This window comes from Triturus cristatus, chromosome 11 (genome assembly GCF_964204655.1).
Source record: "Triturus cristatus chromosome 11, aTriCri1.1, whole genome shotgun sequence".
In the NCBI taxonomy this organism is placed as follows: Eukaryota; Metazoa; Chordata; class Amphibia; order Caudata; family Salamandridae; genus Triturus; species Triturus cristatus.
In genome coordinates, this window is record NC_140594.1 from 418,302,234 (window position 1) to 418,324,789 (window position 22,556).

At 45.0% G+C, this 22,556-nt stretch overlaps 1 protein-coding gene across 1 annotated transcript in view; it reads left to right on the plus strand.

The window, feature by feature from the left end:
* TGOLN2 (trans-golgi network protein 2) overlaps positions 1-21,515 on the plus strand; it is a 145,681-nt gene extending 124,166 nt beyond the window's left edge. The window contains exon 4 of the mRNA XM_085636166.1: positions 19,896-21,515. Within this exon, the coding sequence (XP_085492292.1) occupies positions 19,896-19,901 (6 nt within the window). The 3' untranslated portion in view covers positions 19,902-21,515. The remainder of the gene's footprint in view (positions 1-19,895) is intronic.
* Positions 21,516-22,556: the final 1,041 nt, after the last annotated feature.

Consider the following 22,556-nt stretch of genomic DNA (forward strand, 5'->3'; position numbering starts at 1 on the left):
GCTGGTGAGTTTCTTTGTAATACATTTCCAAGGCAGTACTGGAGAAGAAATACAAGCTCCCAACACAAGATCAAGTGTGTACTCCACACCATGTAGAGGCAGAATCCTAGACTGTGGCAACTGTAAGAAGGGATCGAAGCATCAGCCAATCCCCAGATGAGAACAACAAATGGCCAGACAAAATGAGCAACAACATTAAAATGGCTGCAGCTACACAATGGAGAATAGCTAACTAAAATATCTTGAAATTAAGACGATCATGGAACATGATCCAAAGGAGTATAAGAAGAGAGCAAAGAGTGTTGTAGATGAAGAAATGTCACAACCAGCAAGTGACAGCTTTTTGCCTACCACTAGTGGAAAAGTGGGCGGGTTACTTGCCACGAACAGACGAGCACTAAAAGCCATGAATATTGATTAGAATTGGAAAATACTACATTATTAAAGCATTTAAAACTTTCAATTTGGCAAAAAGAACCATCTGTTTTTACTGCTACTAGAAGACCAAGAGCTACAGCTCGAGGAAGTGATAAAAAATGTGTTGCTTGGAGTGGATCTAGGTAGGGAGTGTCTTCAGTGCACGTTTTAATAGGATCGGAAGACAGTCTGGGCGGTGAACTTGCTCCGCTCTCAGAGTTTGCAGAGTTTTCTACACTCCGCATTACGCGGAGCGGAGTTTTTTTCCTCGCTCGCGGTTGTCTGTGTCAAGTTGGCGAGCGAGGAAAATCCACATCCCAGCGTCCTTTTTCCTCGTCGGCGATCATCAACATCAAGTTAGCGAGAGTGGAAAATCAACCTCCCTGCGAGATTTCTCAACACGGGCGGTCAGGTTTCTCATTGCGAGTGGTCACGTATGCATGCGACCGCTCGCATTGAGAAACAGTCTGTTCGCGTTGAGAAAGCTGTCGCTCAAGTGAAAATTTACTCGAGCTGCAAAGAGGAGGCTGCGCCCACTTGATCTGTGCATGGTGCCTTTCGTGATGATTGCACAGTGTGGACAAGCACCTGGCACTGAAAATCACGGTGCGGACAAGCACCTGGCACTGAAAATCACCACGAACAGCATTTATCTAATGCACTCCGCTGCTCGCGGAGCTCCGCCTAGCGCTGCAGAGGTTTTTTTTGCACTTCGCGGAGTTCCGTGTAGCTGAACTCTGCTAACTCGGCCCAGGCTAAAGGAAGACCCAACATTAAGATCCAGCCTTATAACTGCACTTGTTAAAAAATGATAACACTAAGATTCGGAATGGCATCTTAGCAGGATGTGATAGCTCTACTTGAAGAAGGGGATTTAGGCAACAATAAACACCTAAACAAATTACTGTTTTCGCATTCTGATGAATCGGAAGCTTTGAAAGTATCTAATTTTCCATGAGAGCTTTCACTCTCATTTCTAGGGTTTACCTTTCGTAACGACGTCTGCACCACATATATGTACAGAATTTTGAGCAGTGGTGGTTGCACACCACTTACAACATTCCATTTGTGTTTGCACATATCTATGCTAGTTGCTGGTCTCGGGGAACTCTTTCAAGAATCAGTTCATTATAAGCCAAGTCATTTAACTCCTGTACTATTTCGGTTTTACAGTCAATAGGAAAAAATAGTCACCCATTCCATCAAAGCAGGAAGTTTTTTTTGGAATAGAATTGGCTACGATGACAGTGATGGCTGCCCAAACACGAGTACTTGCATTTTAGAAACAAGTTCACCTTTTCCATACTGTCTCTGGCAATAAGAACACTTCTGAAAATGCAGAGAATGATTACATTTTGCATTCAGATAATGATGCACACACTTTCATGTGGAATCAATCCTGATATGATTAAAAGTCTGACCGTGCCTGGCGCTCGGGTACTTGGGTGGTGGATCTAGTGATTATCGCAAGCAGGATATAAAACTAGTTAAGACGATGAAAATAAGATAGCATGATGAAAGGCAAAAATGTCATAGGATAGCCTACCCAACGATTATAAAAACAGATGAATCGCACACTGGATAGTGTGCAGATCTAAAATTACAGCTCAGTGGTCACTAAATCTAAGGGAACAAAGAATGTGTTTCTCACACTTAAAAATTACAAAGCAAAAAAGGGGAAAGGTAATGCAGATACTAACTGAATACACTACAGGTTTGTTTTACATAAACAAGGAAGCGGGAACATACAGACCATCAAAATGAGCTCTGCGGCTTTGACAATTGACCATTCGAAATAAAATTTCTTCGGTGACACGTCAATTTACATGGGATCAGTAGCTATAAAAGGCAAATTAAGGAAGCAATTGGCATGTCTCAGGATTGGAGATTGGTTCATGGAGTTGTCCTAAGCATTTTCAAAGCAAAGGGAACACCATGCATTAATCTGGTTGCAATCACACAGAATGCCACAGCTTTGCATCCATGTATCCACACATCTAAGGGAAATTAACTATCACTCAATTGGTATGTGAGATTTTCTTAAGCTTTTCCATTAGTACCATTGATCCTCTAGTCATCAACGGGTGCAAGTCCTTTCACGTGATTGTGATAAAGATAGCATCATACTGAGCCAGAAGGGTCACCTCATGAAACCATTGCAGCAACAAATCAAGCGGTTTCCTGTCTTACCACAATTACTACTGATGCGAAAGGGGAAAATGTATCAACCAGAGCTAATAACTTTAATCTTGTCAGCTGAGACTTTCACCACCAAAAGCTACCATAAAAGTTAGGGGGCATTAAGGGAAGAAAGGATGTCAGTAACACAAACGTGTTAAGCCGCAAAAGATTTGTTTTCTTGATGGGTATAAAGCCAATGCAAAAACTGAATGATGCAAGAAACAAACATCAATTCATACTCGGTGTACTTACTGACCAGTGCACCATTGTAAGTAAGTACGCTTATTTTTTGTTGCTGCATGCACAAGGGGTGTCCGAGTTAAACAACATTTTACCATCCCAGACATTAAAGAAATAAGGAGAATGCATCCCAGACATAGTTCCAGCCTATAACTAATATTGTCTTAGCACATCTTAAGAACCTGCCATTTGAACTGGAGCTTGAAGCATTAAAAAAATATGCCCCTACATTTAAAAGCTATTATTTCTTTATATAATGTTACTAAAATCCAAGCTCTACCATTAGAAAAACTCTGATTTTCATTTTACTCATTCACTACAGTTGCCATCCTTCTTCCAGCTGCCAAATTCACTTGCACATTGGAGATTAAGGGCCTCATGTAGGTAACCTACATACTATTTACCGATTCGGTATTTATGAATCGGTAAATAGTATGTAGGTAAATAATCGGTAATTATTACCGATTCGGTAAATATCGGTAATTATGAATCGGTATTTACTGAATCGGTAATAATGCATCCCTTCCCATTCATTCCTATGGGCCTGGAGGCCCATAGGAATGAATGGGAAGCCAGTTACTATTACCGATTCGGTAAATACCGAATCGGTAATAGGGGAGGCATTATCATGGGTGGCAGGGTGTCACATTGACACCCTGTTGCACCCCTGATTCGTGCATGTGTGCACATGTGGCGCACATACATGCCCTAAGGGCATGTCTGTCTGCCACATGGCACTTTACAAATAGCACAAAAATGCTTTTTGTAAGGTATTCGTCATTTACCATCAACTTGTAGTTGGTGGTAAATAATGAATCCAGACACCAATAATGCACTCACTTGAGTGCCCCCTACATTGCATTTCTGGATTCGGTATTTACCGAATTGGTATTTTACCGATTTCTTAAAATTCCGATTCGGTAAATACCGAATCCAGAAATCAGCCACCTACATCTCAATTGCCTCAATACCGGTCGGTAACGGGATATTTACTGATTTTCGGCCGTTACCGACCGGTATTGAGGTACCTACATGAGGCCCTAAGAGAGCTGTGATGAACTACATGCAGGAGACACAAACCTTACGTGAAAATGTCATTTACCAAGGAAATCACGGTGAGATTTTGCAAACAATTCAGATGTGTTCTTCGTGTCTCTCTCTCTCTCTTTGTGCTCTCTAGAGATGAAGCTACAGGCACACTGAAAAAAGAGAGGGCCGTCACTACCATGCTTAAGTATATTATTTGCTGAGCAGCAACTTGGAAATCAGCATATATACTTGGTAAACACTGCTGTGTGTGTGTGTAGTCTCAATAAGCAGCTCAAGTGAGTCACACAGTTTCAGAAATGTGTTTGCTCCTATTCTCCTTCCACTGCCTCGGGAGTGATGCAGCTCCATAATCTTTGCTGAGCATGTGATATAGAATAGGTTTACACAGCAAAATAAACGAGTTACTTCCTGTAACAATCATTTTGCTGCTTGAAGTAATCTGTTTTCATTGTTGGACCTCCCACCTCCCCAGTGAGCGAGAGCTGGTCCTTCACAGTAGGAAAACATTTACAGAAATAAATCTGGTTTATACACAAAACAATTTATGGGCAATAAAAAAACAGAAAATGCTGACTGTACAATGAAGCATGGTTGGTGTGAACTCAACATCATAATAGGTAATTTTGACTCCACTTATAGTTGTTGCCTAAAACTGTATTCCTGCATACCTTTCTGGACTAAACCACTAGGCCACATAATATTTCATAAGCTATGAATCTAGAAGACTATGAAGTGTCAATATAATTTTTACAGGTAAGTAACTGGTTTCTTTCCAAAGCTGCATAACCTCCATAGAGGTCTAAATCTGCACTTAGAAGATGTTACCCTGTATAGCCAGGCTGTACCCTGTATAGCCAGGTTGTTTTAGACGACCTTGGCACTCTGAACCTTAATCTAATAAATTCTTCCTCCACTCATAAAGCAGGTCATTTGCTATACCCTATTTTTTCTAACATTACAGGCCTTACTACAGATTTGTCTATTACGTTACACAAAATTGTTGCTTTTTATTTGTAAATAGGCTTAATAGTCCCCCCCTTGGTACCGCCTTGTCTGCATTTGTAACCTCCCATAAAGACTGGACTTTTTATGTGTCGTTACACAGTCTGCTTTATATGTCGGTGAGCACTATTTCTTTTTGGGAGAGTTGTCGCCACTCCACCTGTATATATATAGTTCTCAAGTTTCGGTGGAAAGCAGCTCCAGTATAGAGCACTCTCAACACCAGTGACACTCTAAATTTGCCCACCTCAAATGTCTGCTTTTCTATCAAAGTCTTTGAGCGTAGGATTAGCACAGTGCCATCCACGCCAAGATAGAAAGGGACAGTGTTTTGCCATGGCTTGGATGGTATTTTACCAATCCAAAGCTGTAACACTTTGCCTGGAACGGTAAAGGGCTTTGGCCATTTTACAGCTCGGCATGGATAGCACTGTGCAAATGCTTTGTTCAAAGACTTTGCTGTAAAAATGGCAAAATACTTTATCCCTTTCTATCTCTGTGCAGATGGCACTGTGCAAACAGAGACCGCAAGATACTTCAGTTTTTTGACAGGACTCTGGTCCTGAGCTGAAGCATGACTTGGGCTCCGTATACTGTCTATGGACGAGACGAATAATACCCCATGATATGATGACTACCATATATTAATAAGGTGAATAAGCTAAACTACATGCTGAGCCCTGATAAAGTTCCTAGGCATCCAGGAACGAAATGCGTTGGCTGATTTTTAGAACAGAAAGCTCATTTTGTCTGCATAAAAGTCTTTAGATAAATAAAGGAAGATGATGGACTAAAATAATGCGAGTTTTGAAAGACTCTTCTTTTCCTGGTGCACCTTTCCTTTGAAGATTTTACTTTTTTTATACCTTTTCATTCTTCATCCTCCCCGGCGGCAGTTTTAATACGCGCCTGTTAAGTACTCTATCTCAGCTAGCTAAGAAGGTGTACCTAGATAAACCTGCGATCGATAACTGGCTTTGAGATTCTTAAGATACAACTCTATCAGCCAAATCTAAATGCTCATATAGGCAACACCTCCCGCCCCAAGGTTTAATGAGTCCTTACAGGCAGCGAAGAAAATCTGTAAGTGATTAGCATGGGCCTGGAAGAAGCTATTTGATGTGAATTCAAAAATGAAATCTAAAATAGCTCTAAATCCCTATTATGTGCACTGCAACAATGCTCAAGCCTTTTTTTCCTATTCAGGAAAAATCTCTCAAGCACAAAACAGCCCCAAAACACTTTTTAAAGTGGTCCAAGACCTGTCAGACCCCAGGAATACTGCCCCCCCCCCCATTGTCACAAGCTCAATGTGGTGAACTTGCTGACTTCTTTGCTAAGAAGGTGGCAGATATTCAACTGACCCTGGCTACTACTAGGAATGACCATGTCCATCCAGGGAGTAATAGTTCAAACTCCAACTCCATTTTACTTTCCACCAGGGAAGAAAATCCCTTGTTGACAGGCTGCTCGCCTGTAAGACTGCAGTCTCTGCTCCCCTTGGACTATCTTCGTCTTCTGAACTTATTGCAGTCAATTCAATCGGGTTCACCATTAGAGCCTCTCCCGCCAACCAAACTAAGTATTTGAGCCCACACCTTATGCAATTGGTGGTGGAACTTTTAAACTCCTTTTTACCTGAGGGGCACTTGCCTAAAGGATGGAAGCATGCTATGGTTCTCCCCTTGTCAAAAAAACCCCATGTGGAATCGGACAACTGATCCAATTTTTAGACCCATTTCTTTGCTACCTACCTTGTCCAAGATACTGGAAGCAACATGTAAACGCCCAGCTCACCTCACTTGGGGAGGCCCAGGATTATCTCCATCCATCCCAGTCAGGCTTCAGAGCAGGGCACAGCACTGAATCCATCCTTCTAGGAGTCACGGAAAATCTTAGGCGGCTCCCGGATATGACCACAGACGCGCTTATTCTATTAGATCTCAGCGCGGCTTTCTATAGTGTCCTATGATATCCCTGCTGAAAGACTGACTCAATTGGGTCTTCAAGATACGGCGTTTGCATGGCCATCCTCCTTCTTGACGGAGTGCACTTTTCAGGTCTCTTCTACAACTATAGTGTCCACCCAGCCCCATGCTCTTTATCATGTATGTCCGCCCTTTGGCTGTGTACTCACCCTGTTTTCATACGCGGCCGAAACCCAGATTATATTTTCTTTCGCGTCCAGCCAGGAAGTTAACTCTGAAGATCTTAACTCCTGCCTTGGCTTTGTCTTCACTTGTATGAACATTAACTCCCTAAATTTAAATGGTGACAAGATCAAGGTTATGATATTGGGTACGAACCCCCGGCTCTGGGATCCAAACACTGGTCTGCTCTGCTGGGAGTGCCTCCTGAACCCACCAATAAAGTGAAGAACCTTGGCTTCTGGATTGACTCCTCCCTTTCCATGAAGCTGCAGGCAGCTAAAGTAGCCACCACATGGTTCGCCACCATTAAATTGCTTAAAAAGATCCTGTGGATACTTCCTTTCTCTGCTCAAAGAACAGTTATCCAAGCCTTGATACTATCAAGGTTAGATTATGACGGTATCCTGTATTTGGGGGCAGATAAGGCTGTGATAAGACTCCTTCAGGTGGTGCAGAACACCTCTGCCAGGTTCCTGTTCTGCCTTTCCAAATACTCCTCTGCATCTGGCCTTCTTCACAATCTTCACTGGCCTACAGTGGACAAGCAAATAGATTTTGAAGCACTTTGCTTCATGCGTGAAATTAGCTCATGCTCGTGGCCTTGGTACCTGCAAAAACTGATGGTTTCCTACCGCCCCTTTCTCATTCTACGTGCTAACAATCAACTTATTTTTACAGTCACTAGACTCAAACGCACACAGATAGGTGGCCGTTCCTTTTCCTTTGTGGGCCCCAGTTTATAGAACCCAGGCTTAGCGATGCTGTGCCTCCCTATCCACCTTCTGTAGGGAATCGTTTTAGTTCTTTTCTAAGCTGTTCTACCTGTTCTCTAAGTGCTGGGAAACCCTTGGGGTAGCTATTCGCTACATAAGAACTCAATAATCATAATAATAATTTATGGTCATCCTCTTTCATAACTCTGCTTCCTTGTGCCTAGATGTCTGCAGTGCATGCCCAGCCTCAAGAGGCAGTTTGCTGCACTTTGTTACATTAACACAGTAACTTACACCTTCGTCATATCTCTCTCATCAGTTAGATAAGCTTTAATTCAGAGTTCTTTCTGATACCTTCAGCAGATGCCTTGTTTTTTTGCATCTCTCCAAACATTATACACTTCGACATTTACTTACCAAAATGTTTGACAAATATAAAAAAAATTGTAGCCCAATATGCAAAACGGATTTACTGTGAACCTCAACATATCTGTCACAGAAAATGGTCAGTGATAGTAAATTGATACTTTAGTCCCAGCATCCTAAGAAGAAAGGCTGTTTATATGAAGCTAGGTATTTTTTTATTCTTTGCAACTCATGGACTTGCTATATGTTTAATACGTCCGTTATTTGAAGAAGAATCACTGATTATTGCATAATGTACTAAATCTAACCACTGGGACACCAAAAGAGTATGATGACAGACATGAGTTCAATCTTTCCAGTTGCTCTAACCTCCGCCGGCAGCCAGCTTTTTATATTTCAGCATGGCGGCCACGTGGTTAACTTTTCTCTACGCACGATTCACGGCCACCGTGTTTCATTTTTGGTTTGGGGGGAGTGTTTAGTACCCATCACAGAAGAGAAAAACACAACGGCGCATCAGCAAGGCTTCCGCCAATGGTGGGCTATTTTAACATCAGGCAAACGTCAAGCTAATTACGCCCCTTCTTGGGTCTGCTTTCTCCCAATTTCCGTTCGGCTTTCAGCTGCATCGTCAGAAAGTTACTCAGTTGCTTTGGTCTGTTGGCATCCTTCTCTGTTTTGTGCTCTGCTGCTTCTGTCTGTTCTCGTTGACTCAGGACAGGCTCAGAGTTGGCTCTCCATCTGGAGGTGGTGTTGAGGAAGCCGTAGTAAATCTCCCACTAAGAGAGTTCCGTTTGCTGGCTAGTTTCTTCTTGCATTTGTAATTCTAAGCAGTCAGTTCTGAACTTGCTGTACGTCATTTGTCAAAAGAAGCTAGCCACGGAAGTTTGATGTATTTTGCTAGCTCTATCTTAGTACTACTATAAACCTTGGACGTATTAGAAACTAAAAGAGCAGAGCAAATGTTTAAGCTAATCAGAACCGCGTCACTGATAAGCCACTTGGTGTATATGTGCGGTTTGTTAATCACAAAGTTCGAGGCATGTGGGCTGCTGAATTCATATCTGTGCATAGATCGCCGCCTAGTGTTGGGTCCGGATGTTTGCACGTTGTTGTCCTGGAAGAGTCTTCGAAGTATCCTGGGATAGGTGACTCCTCCCCTGGACTACAGTGCGCATGGGCATCCTCTCCATCCTCAGATTGTTTTTTTCCGCCATTGGGTTCGGATGTGCTTATCTTGACTCAAGTTAGGAAAAACTTTTTACAGGCCAAAAGGCCTTTAGTTCGCGATCGGTATCGATAGTTATTTGTTAGTTATACTAACTTCCAGACCAACTTTTTCGCAGCAAGCGGCACCGGCCCCGACTGACATCTTCAACGCCGAGGACGAAGATGTGCAAGACGTGGAGAACCTACCCTCCAGCCCCGCTTCCGAACACGACTCCGGATCGGAAGACGTCGAAGAACAACTCTTTCACAGAGACGAAGCCGACACCGAGGTAGGAGACTACAATGAGGCCTTAGGGGCCGAAGAGAGTAGCTCCGGTGACGAGCAAGGCCTACCCGAACAGACTGTGGATAACCCAGTGCGTCAGTCTGTGGCTCCGGTCGAGGGATCGCCTTCGGGCCTTACCCAAGATCTATCCCGCATCCATTCGGCCCCGCCCTCTGGCCCGGCCTCGGACATTCAGCGGCAGCCTTTACTACCCAAAACGGCTGGTTTCCCTTCATCGAAACCGAAACCGAAAGCCGTATCGGTTCAGCAGAAACCGAAACTGAAAGTCACACTGGTCGGATCGAAGCCCACCACACCTTCGACGCCAGCCAAACCCGTCGGCACCGACCGCACCAAACGGGACTTCGGTGCCGAGCTTGCAGCAGCCGACGTCGGCGCCGACGCACGGAAAAAGACCATCGGTACCGCCAAGCCGCCTCGGCTCCCGGCACCGAAACAATCGGCTCCGACCACAAAGGTCAAAATGGCTGCTGGATCTCACACCACTTCGAAAACAGCACCAAAGGCACAATCATCGACGCCGTCGACAGCTACTACCTCTCCTCGACTCGATGACCCCGTGGCACCGAAGAAGTCCACGCCTGCCTCAACGGAACCGATCGACGCCAAAGAACCGTCGGCGTTCCAGGTGTGGCAAGTTTCAGCATCCTTGCAACGCATCAAAGATAAGGCGGCCCTCCAGGACACATCAAGCTCCGAGCCGAAAAAGGCTCAAAAAGCTTCTCCGGCACCGGCCAACATCACTTTTGGCCTGCCACCATCCACGGCGCCAAAACTGTTCGAAATCAGAACACATGTCACCCACACCAGGATCACACCTGCAGAACACTCTCCTACGGAGACGTCGCCATCACACATCATCGATGCCGCAACAGGCAGAATGATGCTTCACAAGAGGAAGATAACTTCCGCGCCAGCTTTGGACTCCTACCGGATCCCACTAAAGAAAAAGCTGCCAGTGGATTCGGAACCACTTCTTTACGAGCCTCTCCATACCTCTTACCAAGATCCACAGTCCTTCTCTCCGACACACTCCGAAACAGACGTTTTGGAGGACTACATAGGTGACCACGTCCCCTACCCCGGAGAAATGGACCCTGAAGGCCAACAGGACCCTGACCAAGCTTGGGATGACCCTGTGGACTCAAACGCACCTATGGATACGCAGGACACGCAGCTATATGGTGCAAAAACGTCTCCCACAGAGGACACTGCCGCATTCAACGCCCTCATTGAACGTTCTGCGGCCAATCATGGTGTTCAACTCCACTCTGACACCATCGCGGACGATTTCTCATGGACACTTTCGCATCCTCAGAAAGACATGTTAAAACTCTACCCATGTTGAAAGGTGTCCTCAAACCAGCAAAGGACATTTTCAAAGAACCCACCAGGGCCAGAGTAATAAACCCCAGAATCGACAAAAAATATAGGTCAGCGCCTGGGGATCCTACCTATATTAGAGGACAGTTGCCTCTGGATTCCATAGTAGTCGCGAATGCTCGTAAACGGGCGCACTCGCAGACGACTGGGGATGCCCCTCCCCCGGACAAAGAGTCCAAGGTGTTAGAGACCTCCGGCAAACGGGTTGCAGCCCAAGCAGCTAACATATGGCGTATTGCCAATACTCAGGCGCTCCTGGCTCGCTACGACCGAGCGCATTATGACACACTAGAAACATTACTACAACATCTCCCTGACCAATACAAAGAGGGAGCAGAGATCCTCATCAGAGAGGGACAACTCCTCACAAACGCATCCATCAAGTGTGCACTGGATGCCGCTGATACAGCTGCCAGAGCCATAAACACTAGCGTCATGTTACGACGACACGCCTGGTTACGAATCTCCGGATTCAAACCTGAGGTGCAAAATAACATCCTCAACCAGCCGGTCAACCCAGACTACTTATTCGGGCCAGAGGTTGACACCACACTAGAAAAAATAAAAAAGGACACAGACACTGCAAAGTCCATGGGGGCTCTCCAAACGCAGACCTTTCGGAGTGGCTCCTTTCGTCGCCCCGGCAATAGAGGAGCAGGTAGAGGACAGGGGTCACAGCAAACCTACAACAAGGGCAACACCCAAAGTACCTACGATAAAAACACCAGGGGTGGATATCGTGGTTCAAGCACAAAGGGCAGAGGACGCGGATACGGCAATACCAGATCCTCTCCCAAAAACAAACAGTGACGCCCTCTCCCTTCCTCCCGACCACACAACACCTGTCGGGGGAAGGTTGCAAAAGTTCCTGGCCACGTGGAACTCCATCACCACGGACAGGTGGGTCAAAGATATTATCAAACACGGTTACTGCCTAGAATTAACCTCTACTCCACCCACAATACCCCCAAAACACCGTCCTATGTCCTCAGAGCACTTAGCGCTATTACAGCAGGAAGTGCTAAGCACGATGCAAAAAGGCGCAATAGAGGTCGTACCCATCCACGAGCAAGGTACAGGGGTGTACTCCCTGTACTTTCTAATACCAAAAAAGGACGGGTCACTCAGACCTATACTAGACCTGAGACCCCTCAACCGCTATATTCTTTCGGAGCATTTCCACATGCTCACCCTGCAACAAGTCCTCCCACTGCTCAAACAGGGAGACTTCCTGGCCACACTAGACCTCAAAGATGCGTAATTCCACATACCCATTCACCCATCACACAGGAAATATCTCAGGTTCACTATTCAAGGGCAGCACTACCAATTCAAGGTTCTTCCCTTCGGCGTGACAACGGCGCCCAGGGTTTTCACAAAGTGCCTAGCTACGGTGGCTGCACATCTACGGAGGCAACACATTCATGTCTACCCCTACCTGGACGACTGGCTTGTTCAGGCAAAGTCAGCCCAGCAATGTGCCAACCACATGTCCCGCACCATTCACCTTCTTCACAGTCTGGGGTTCTCACTAAATTACCCAAAATCACACCTCCAACCCGCACACGTACAACAGTACCTAGGTGCGACCATAGACACTCTGGCGGCCACAGCTCAGCCAAATTTAGTGAGAATCAACAGCATGCAAATGCTGATTTCAAAGTTCAAACCCCAACACTCCCTTCCCGCGCGAGTGTTTATGCAGTTGATAGGCATGATGGCCTCCTGCATTTTCATAGTCCCACACGCGAGACTACATATGCGCCCGCTTCAGGAGTGCTTAGCACGTCAATGGAATCAGGCTCAAGGGCAACTAAAAGACCTAGTGTTGGTGAGCGGTCGGGCATACAACTCTCTGCATTGGTGGAATCCACACAACCTTTGCAAGGGCCGACCGTTCCAAGAGCCAGTTCCACAAATAATACTGACAGCGGACGCGTCTCTCCAGGGATGGGGAGCTCATGTACTCAACTACACAGTGCAGGGACTATGGACAAAACAACAAAAGAAGATGCACATCAACCTTCTAGAACTGATGGCAATCTTCCTGGCTATGAAAGCGTTCAAAGTACACTTGTGCAACAAAGTCGTGTTGATCCGGACGGACAACATGACCGCCATGTACTACATACAGAAACAGGGAGGAACACACTCTCCACAGTTGTCTCATCTGGCTCAGAGCATGTGGAAGTGGGCCATTCAGAGGAACATGTTCCTCATGGCGGAACACCTCCCCGGCAAGGACAACCAGATGGCGGATCTGCTCAGCAGACACAGCCACCAGATGCACGAGTGGGAGCTGCACCCTTCAGTACTCCAACCGTACTTCCAGCGGTGGGGTCATCCAGAGATAGACCTCTTCGCCACAAGCGAAAACGCAAAATGCCAAAGCTTTGCCGCCAGGTTCCCACATCCGCAGTCGCAGGGCAATGCGATATGGATGAACTGGTCCGGCAGATTTGCGTACGCTTTTCCCCCAGCACCATTGATACCGCTGGTGGCACGCAAACTCAGACAACACTCACGGACGCTCGTCCTGGTTGCTCCAACGTGGGCACGCCAACCATGGTACACCACCTTTCTCGAACTTTCCGTGGTGCCGCATCAAAGGCTGCGGATCAAACCCGCGCATTTGACGCAGAACCGTGGAGAGATTCAGCACCCAGATCCGCAACAGCTGAACCTGGCAATCTGGCTCCTGAAGTCCTAGAATTTGGCTACCTTAACCTGCCACCTGACTGTATGGACATCATTAAGGAGGCCAGGAGACCCACTACCAGAGCTTGCTATGCAGCCAAATGGAAAAGATTCGTCATTTATTGCAATACTAATGACATAAACCCGCTAGACGCATCCATCCAAAACATAATCTGTTGCCTCTTACACCTATACCGATGCAATCTGGCATACACCTCTATACGTGTCCATTTGACCGCAATATCAGCCTATCTCCAGAACAGGCAGCACCTCTCTTTATTCAGAGTGCCGGCCATAAAAGCATTCTTGGAAGGACTCAAACGAGTAATTCCTCCTAACCACCCACCGGCTCCAATGTGGAACCTCAACTTGGTCCTCACACGCCTGATGGGTCCACCCTTCGAACCTCTGCACTCATGCGAGATTCAATTCCTCACCTGGAAAGTAGCTTTCCTAGTAGCAATCACTTCTTTAAGAAGAGTTAGTGAACTCCAGGCACTAACCGTTCAAGAGCCATTCATACAGGTTCACACAAACAGGGTCGTACTACGTACCAACCCCAAATTCATGCCCAAGGTGATATCGCAGTTCCACATGAACCAAACTATTGAACTGCCTGTTTTCTTTCAGAACCCACAAACTGTCGCAGAAAGAGCACTCCATACACTAGATGTAAAGAGGGCCCTCATGTACTATATCGACAGGACTAAAGTCTTTAGGAAAACAAAACAACTTTTCGTTGCCTTTGCCCCACACCACAAAGGTAACGCTATCTCCAAAGCAGGTATAGCCAGATGGATCGTTAAATGTATTCAAATTTGCTATCAAAAGGCTAAACGCACATTAACGATTCCCCCACGAGCCCACTCAACACGTAAGTTAGGGGCCTCCATGGCTTTCCTAGGAAACATTCCTTTGCATGATATATGTAGAGCAGCCACCTGGTCCACTACACATACATTTACCAAACACTATTGTGTAGATGTGCAATCAAAACAGCAGGCAGCTGTAGGACAGGCTGTTCTCAAAACTCTTTTTCAGACCGCTGCAGCTGGCACTGGTAGCCGCCGCTAATAGAGGGCACTGCTATGTATTCTATGCACAGATATGAATTCAGCAGCCCACATGCCTCGAACTGAATATGCTACTTACCAGTATGCATCTGTTCTTGGCATGTAGGGCTGCTGACATTCATATCGCCCTCCCTCCTCCCCGGCGCCTGTAGCAGCTGCAGCTCTCAGAATTACTGTAAGCATGGTCATCATTTTCTGTATCTACTCCATCACTGCCACAATGGCGAAAAACAATCTGAGGATGGAGAGGATGCCCATGCGCACTGTAGTCCAGGGGAGGAGTCACCTATCCCAGGATACTTCGAAGACTCTTCCAGGACAACAACGTGCAAACATCCGGACCCAACACTAGGCGGCGATCTATGCACAGATATGAATGTCAGCAGCCCTACATGCCAAGAACAGATGCATACTGGTAAGTAGCATATTCATTATCATTACCCGAGCGCCACACTGCTAGTGTGTGACTTGTATTATGTTTACTGGTGGGCTGTTTGAATAATTCTTATGGAGCATGTCTTCACACGCTTGGCTGCACGCATTTCTTGAAATCCGAAAAAGTTGGGTAAATTTAAGGGCAGCTCACAGTCCCTTTGTAGATTATCTGTTGCTCCATAAAATATAGCTCACACATGACAAGCAGTCCTTTCTGTGGAAACAAAATATACATGAACATCCGCGTAGAACATGAACGTGACTTATTACTGTGCACTTAAACTGTGGCTTATGCAGTTTAGCACACTGCTGGAGGTTATACTAAGACACACAAGAATCCGCTTGGAAAGTTGTTCTAACAGTGGTCCTGGGTAATATTAGTCAGAAATTGACAGTATTTCCATTGAAAATGTGCCATGGCCCAGACAGGCTCTCTTCCTGGTGATGTCCTACCAAAAGGCCATTTTACAAAGGCACTATGAAGAGATGACTATTAGCTGTAATGCCCTGAAAGAAATCTGTGTTTCCTGTGAAGCCACCCAGAAGCAGAGGTTTGTTAGTGGGTATTGCCACCCTTAGCGCCTCTGTTTCATGATCATCAGATCACTTAAGCCTCAGCCCAAGAACAAAATATTTATTATGAGTTGTAGCACATCCTCATTAAATCTACTACTCTCTCTTATAAAGTGGTCATGCACAAGTAGACTGCTTATGCATAGTACTTTTGCTTGATTAAAAAATAGGCCTGTAGAAGACTAAAAGCCAGAAACTCATTTATTCTTGTGCATTAAAAAAAAAACACTAGCACACCCAATAGGTCTGACATTTTACACACAAACAAAGACAAAAGCAATAAAAATGCTTGCTCCTGTGCAAAAAAAATGAAATACAAGGATTTATTAACTTATAGAATGCATGGAGGAAATGTATAATTGTGTAGGCTAGTTCGTCGCTGCTTTGAAGACCAGGCTTGCTTGTGATGTTTGTCCACAGTCCAGTGTGCGGAGACTTGGCAGGACTTGCGGAAGTCATGTCTGCTCTCGGGTGCCCTTCCTGAAAATGCACCGTTCCTAGTGAATGTCAGGGAGGAGTCCATTGCCGGACTAGCCACATCGGGCACTTCCCTGGGATGCCGGAAGGATGCGAGCCGAATTTGCAGTGGAGGGAGCCGTTTTTAGGTCAAGCCTAGAGGAGCACGCATGCGCTGCTCTGCAAGGCATACTGTATTCTGTCTGTGGCTTTTGAACACACCCACCACATACCTACCGCTTTTTCATAGGTTGCTTGGTTTGCCTTTAATAATTCAATAGTTTTCGTTGGTGTATAGTGCACATTTGTCCCGCACTGTGGGTGTTTTGTTCCCGCCCTGACGGCTGCCCCTGCTACACCGATCCTTTCGGTATGAGCCTTCTGTTTTCTTAAACTGCACCACTTTTTCTTTCTGCCCTCTCCTCGCTGCTGGCTGGCACACGGCTGTGCTGCTTGTTTTAATGGCTGCCCTTGAAGAGGCTCACACCCTGCAGCAGCTCAAGAAGCTCGCCTTCTACGGTTCGAAGCACTAAATGGTCCTTATATTTTTTTGTTAAAGAAAACAGGCACTAGCTTCACTGAGCCCTTTAATGGGAGCAGGGAAATTCAGGGCCAGATGTAGTCTGCAGTTCCTAGAGGCTGCTCTGCTCCTTCATTGTTGCCTCTCTGCCTGCGCGGCCTATGGAGGAGGGGGCGGGGTAGAGCTGAGGCCACTATATCTCCTTTGTTCTCAGAGATCCCATGCGGGTACAAGCAGCTCTGTTCTGCTAATCTTTTCCCTATTTTTCCAGAGGCCTCCGAGGCAGGCTGGCTCACTGAGCCACTCTTGATTACAAATGCAAATGTCAGTCTGTTCATTCTCAAATGCATGATGACAAGGGGACTGATAGGATTCTTTCTGTTTCTCTTGTTAAGCCATGGCCTGGACATGGTGGGAGGGGTAAAGCCGGGGCCGCTCTGTGGGCTTATTTTTTAATGGCTGCTCTTCAAATGCTCACCGGTTGCAACTCAAGATGCTCGCGAAATACTGCACTGACAGCTAAAGAAACAGGAAGAATCTTATCTGCCCCCTTGTCATCATGCATTTGAGAATTAACAGGCTGACAGAAGAAATGTTGCAAAATGAATCAGACTCGCTGAGTAACCAAGAGTGGCTCAGTGAGCCGGCCAGCCTCTGACGCCTAAGGAAAGCTAGGGAAGGGATGAGCAGAAAAGAGCTGCTTTTACCAATAGCAGTGGAAATTAACTTGAAAATATGCAAACGTTTGTGAGGCAGCTCTAATCACTGTACCTCCGACAGAGCGCGGAACTTGGTAAGTAATTATCTGCTTAGTGCAGGAAGCACGAGTCCTCCACAGAGCACTGTCAGAGAAGCCGTATACAGCATCTAACAAAAGAAACATTTTTAATTGAGTGCGAGGACTAAAAGTAACAATACAGTCTCACCTGACATGCAGGCAGCTTCCTCACCATTGCAGTAGACATGCCACCTGCATCACGAGTCAACAGTAACCCAAGCCCTGCAAATATAACTGAAACAAGCGGCTCCCTCCCAGGCTTGACACAGTTTGTTTCCCTTCAAAAATGAAGCTTGAGAGACCCGTGCTGGACCTTGAACAATCCTTCGATGAAGTGTGATTGCAAAAGGCTGGTGTATTAATTGACCACTTGGTAGTAAGTAAGATTCTAGAGCCAGAACTCTGTCCCAATATGTGCTTTGATATACATCCACTTTTATTCTATTTCTTTTCTTCTTTTATGCATAGATCTGTTTCTGCCCACCAGCCAGACCTCCCAACCCAAAGACATTCTCTCATCCATCCAAACCCCATAGGTGTGTCCAATCAAATCCCAGTCACAGGTGTTCTGCTCTGCTCTGCTTTGCTGAAGTTTTCAGTCCACATTAAAATAGAATTTTACGCAGAGATTAAAACAGGCAACAAAAATCAAGTAATTGAAAAAAATGTGAAAAGACACTAATTTGGAGCACTATATAAATAATGCAATTGACAACACTAAATACACTTCAGGACTTACATGGGCTGTTCAAAGCATATATAAATACTAACACAACGCAATACAATGATTACAGAGATTCAGCAGATAATGTGCGGCGTGCCCAGGAACGCAATTCAAATTACAATCTGCTTTTCTGTCATTAAAGCGTCATTCATGTGCAATAACCAGAACTGTCATTTCATCAGTAAATGTCTTCACATGCGCACTGCTGGTTCCCATCAATAAGTGAGGCCAGCACTGGTGTAGTCGTATTGGGAAAACTTGCTCTGTAGGCCACAGGTACCAATCATGCCTTCAGCTTGAAGAATTATACAAATACCAAAGCTACTTTTCTAAGGCAGGGTTTGGAAGATGACGCTTGCAACAGATTTTCTCAATAACAATTCTTGCACACCAATACATCGTTCAAGCTCACATACCATGTGTATGTTGTGTCTTATGCCCCCTAAAACCATTAGAGGAAGGGATTTGGGCATTCAGGGTGCTCGTTGGCGAACACTAGGTGTTGTGGTGAATTGGCTTGTTGAGTGATTTAAATGTGCAATGCAAGGGTCTCTGCAGATGTCTCCATTTCTTCAGTAAGTAGACCACACTTCTTACTTAATCAAAAGGAGACCAGCTTGGTTGTAATGCTCATCCACTGATTCAATGGGTTTTCACTAGCATAATTAAGCTCATTGTTTCGGTCTCATCGTTTCCACTTGTTTCAGTTGCTGGACTCTCATGCGTGTGTCCAGCAGGACGTTTTTGGCACGTGAAGTAACAGTAGATGTTGTACCTCCCAGGATAATGTGCTGCGTGGCTAAATACATATAAGGTCCCAAAGGCGAGAAGTATTGGCTATGCCAATGCTTGTTGTTAATGGGGGGCCGGTTTTTACACCTGTGCTGCTATATCGGCCCCCAGTAACGAAAGCAGCGGGGGGGCTGGTCCGTCAAAATTGCCAGGGCTGCTCTGGGTTCCCACTACGGCCCTGGCCATTTATCTTGTCAAAAGTGGAAATTGGGATTATTGAACAATAGCCGCCTAACGGCTGTACTCTTGCGATACACTGCTTTCGGGGAAAGAGTGTTGCCAAGTAATGAGCAGGACGGATAACATTCGGCAGCATTGTCGTAAGTCTAGCAACCCTAATTGTGAGCTCCTTCAAAAGACATACTATATTGTGGGTTAATAACCAATGCCTAGTTTGTTGTAAAACGCAGGATTTACATATAAGAAAGACAGGCTGGAAAAAGTCTAAAAAAAGAATATTAGTGGTTTGTTATTTCACATAAAATATTTTTTTTTATAACGATATTTTTGTCTTCACGCTTTTACTGATCCTTCACAAATACTTGCTCACCTTTCTGTACACTCTTGTTTTAGCAAGAGGTCAGAGCTTGCTGGCAGGTACCTCCTATTTAAATTGTAGTTGAGCTTCATTTCTGCTAGTCGCTACCCATAGCCCTGGAGATTTTTTTTTTTTTTATCTGTAGAGGCTTCTTTAACACTTGTGTTTATGTAGAAATTGATTGGGAATACACAGTGTGTAGCAACAGGCACTTTACTGTCAAAGCATATGAGTGAACTTGTTTTAATATAACTTTACCAACAATACCTTTATTTTCCCTTTTTATTCCAGATTTGAGTCACTACCACCAGGAGCTATTGGAGAATGGTGTTTCATCGGCGAAAATTGTGATGTGGAGAGGGTACAACGCAGGAACATTGAACTGAGCCAATACAGACAATATAGTTTAAATTCTTTTGAGTGGAATGGGTCAGAGGGGAATCTTGTAGGCTTTGCACTATGATGCCTGTGTTGCTGCACAGGCACAACTATACCGGAGGCGCTTTATTGGAGAATTCCACTTGGTGGCTTCACAGTCTCTGTCCACTCTCACTCCTGTAACATGGCGGCAGCTAAAACAAAAGGGTCTCCCGTGGCACATGCTGCAGCTGAAGCTAAAGTGGAAACTTGTGACTCATGCTGGAACTGATGCACACGTGCTACTCTGTGTTTGACTTTTCACTCCGAGACAAATCTAGGCAGATCCTCTGTTTATTTTGCCTCCTTTATTCTCAGCTGCCTGAACGGATAGGTGCCTGATTGGTAATAATGTTGTTAACCTAGTAGTGAGTTTTGTTTGCACATTTTACATTTGAATTTGGTGGGTTATTCTTTTATGAAGCAAGGATTTGTGAAATAGTTCCAAAGGCCGCTCCCTTTTTTGGAGTAACGGTGTGAACAAACCTCGCTGCTTGACTCTGGCTGCGGTCATCAAAACGTCTTAACTTGTCATGGAGTGGAAAGTACAGTCCTGTGAATGAGTATCACCATTGCCAAAAGTGGCATAGGCCAATTTAAGGTCACGCCAGTTGCAATTGTGTTGTTTGCTAAATATTTCAAATTATTTTTACAGGCTGCCATCTGAAAGTATTATTGGGCATGTTGGAGTCGATACCTTGCCTGTTATAGCCAAAGGAGAGTGACATGTGACTGGAATGCATGTTAGATGCTTTTGCTTTATAGACATTTTTGTGAAGCTTGCCCCACGATTTTGACTTTGAAGTGAACCTTAAATTTTATGTTCTATTTTTTATTGCACAGAGTCTAGTTTGTTTATGGTATAGACATAAGAATATGAAAGTTTAGTTTCTTTTTATAAATTTGTCTGGGTCGGAGAGATTTTGGATATTTTGGGGTTGTATGGCAGATATACACCAAAGGACCAAAGTATTCATGAAATCACAGAGGGCATTGTTTTACAGCAGATTAGAAACCCTTATAGATATTTTTATTTGTTTCTGTGCTAATTTTCAGACCTGCTTTTTAAACTTCACCTACTTGTCCTGAATATATATATCTGGAAGGCGCTTGCTGATTAATTCATGAGTATGGCACAAATTATATATCAAGACAGGAGGGACGAAGAGCTAATTATTTGAAGAGGTCCTACACCCATGCTCCTCCTCAAATACCTGATCAAATATATCAAGGGGAGTAATGCCCCGTAAATGGGGAAAACCGCAGACCGTTGACCACAGGGATCCCAGGGGATCAGTCAGGTCAGATCTTGTTGCCCTCACACACCTGCAAGGGTGTCATGCTTAATCATTGGGTGCTCCTCGTCAAGCCAGCGCTGCAATGCCCGACGGGCCTGGGTGCTCTTTGTCGGAGACCTTTAGATCTGTTATAGACGTTAGATGAGTTCATGTGAGGGACTAGTGTAAGAAATAGGGTAGTGACAAGGGTGTGAATAAAATAGCCTAAGGTAACCAAGGGGAATTTTTATGGGGTGCTGGTACCTTGGCTAAATAAAAACAGCGGAGCTATCTTCTAGTAACAAGTGTACCAAGACAGCTATCAATCAAGGTGATATGGTAGGCTCAACATGTTTCATGCCTCAATCTGCCAGGAGGATCAAATGGCATTTCATCAGGACCGAAGATGATTCACTCATACCCTATATTATTCAGTGAGACACCTTTTAAATAGAAAGGTTGACTTTGGTGAAGTACGATACTGCACCTGGTTTGATGCAGGGGGCCAATTCCATCCTTTTTCAGGTAGACAGAGGAGGGTAGGTAGAGTGAGAATGACCCGCGATGACCAACTGTCCCTGAGCTACGCCGGGGCCCTCTATCTAACCTAAGGGGCTAGTATTTCTAAACATCCCTGTGGAATTGGCTCCCTGTATCAAATTATGTGCAGTATTGTACTTCACCAGTGACAACCCTTCAATTTAAAGGATGTCTCAATAATATAGGGTATGAGTGAATCATCTTCGATCCTGATGAAATGCGATTTGACTCTCCTGGCAGATTGAGGCATGCAACATGTCCTTATCACATTATCACCTTTATTGATAGCTGTATTGGTACATTATTACTAGAAGATAGCTCCGCTGTTTTTATTTCCCCAAGGTACCAGCACCCCATAAAAATTCCCCTTGGTTAACTTAGGCTATTTAATCCACACCCTCATCACCACCCTATTTCTTACACAAGTTACTCATATGCACTCATCTAATGGCTATAACAGATCTAATGCTTTCCGACAAAGAGCCACCAGGCATTACATCGCTGGCTTGACGAGTAGTGCCCATTTATGAAGCATGACAACCTACCAGGCGTGTGAGGGAAACAAGGTCTGACCTGGTGGATACCCTGAGACCCTGGTGGTTGACTGTTCAATTCCACCTGTCTGTAGTTTTTCCCATTTACGAGGAACTACTCCCCCTGATATATTGGATATGGCTCAAATTATTCAGTGTTAGAAGAACAAAAGACTGTTGTGTCT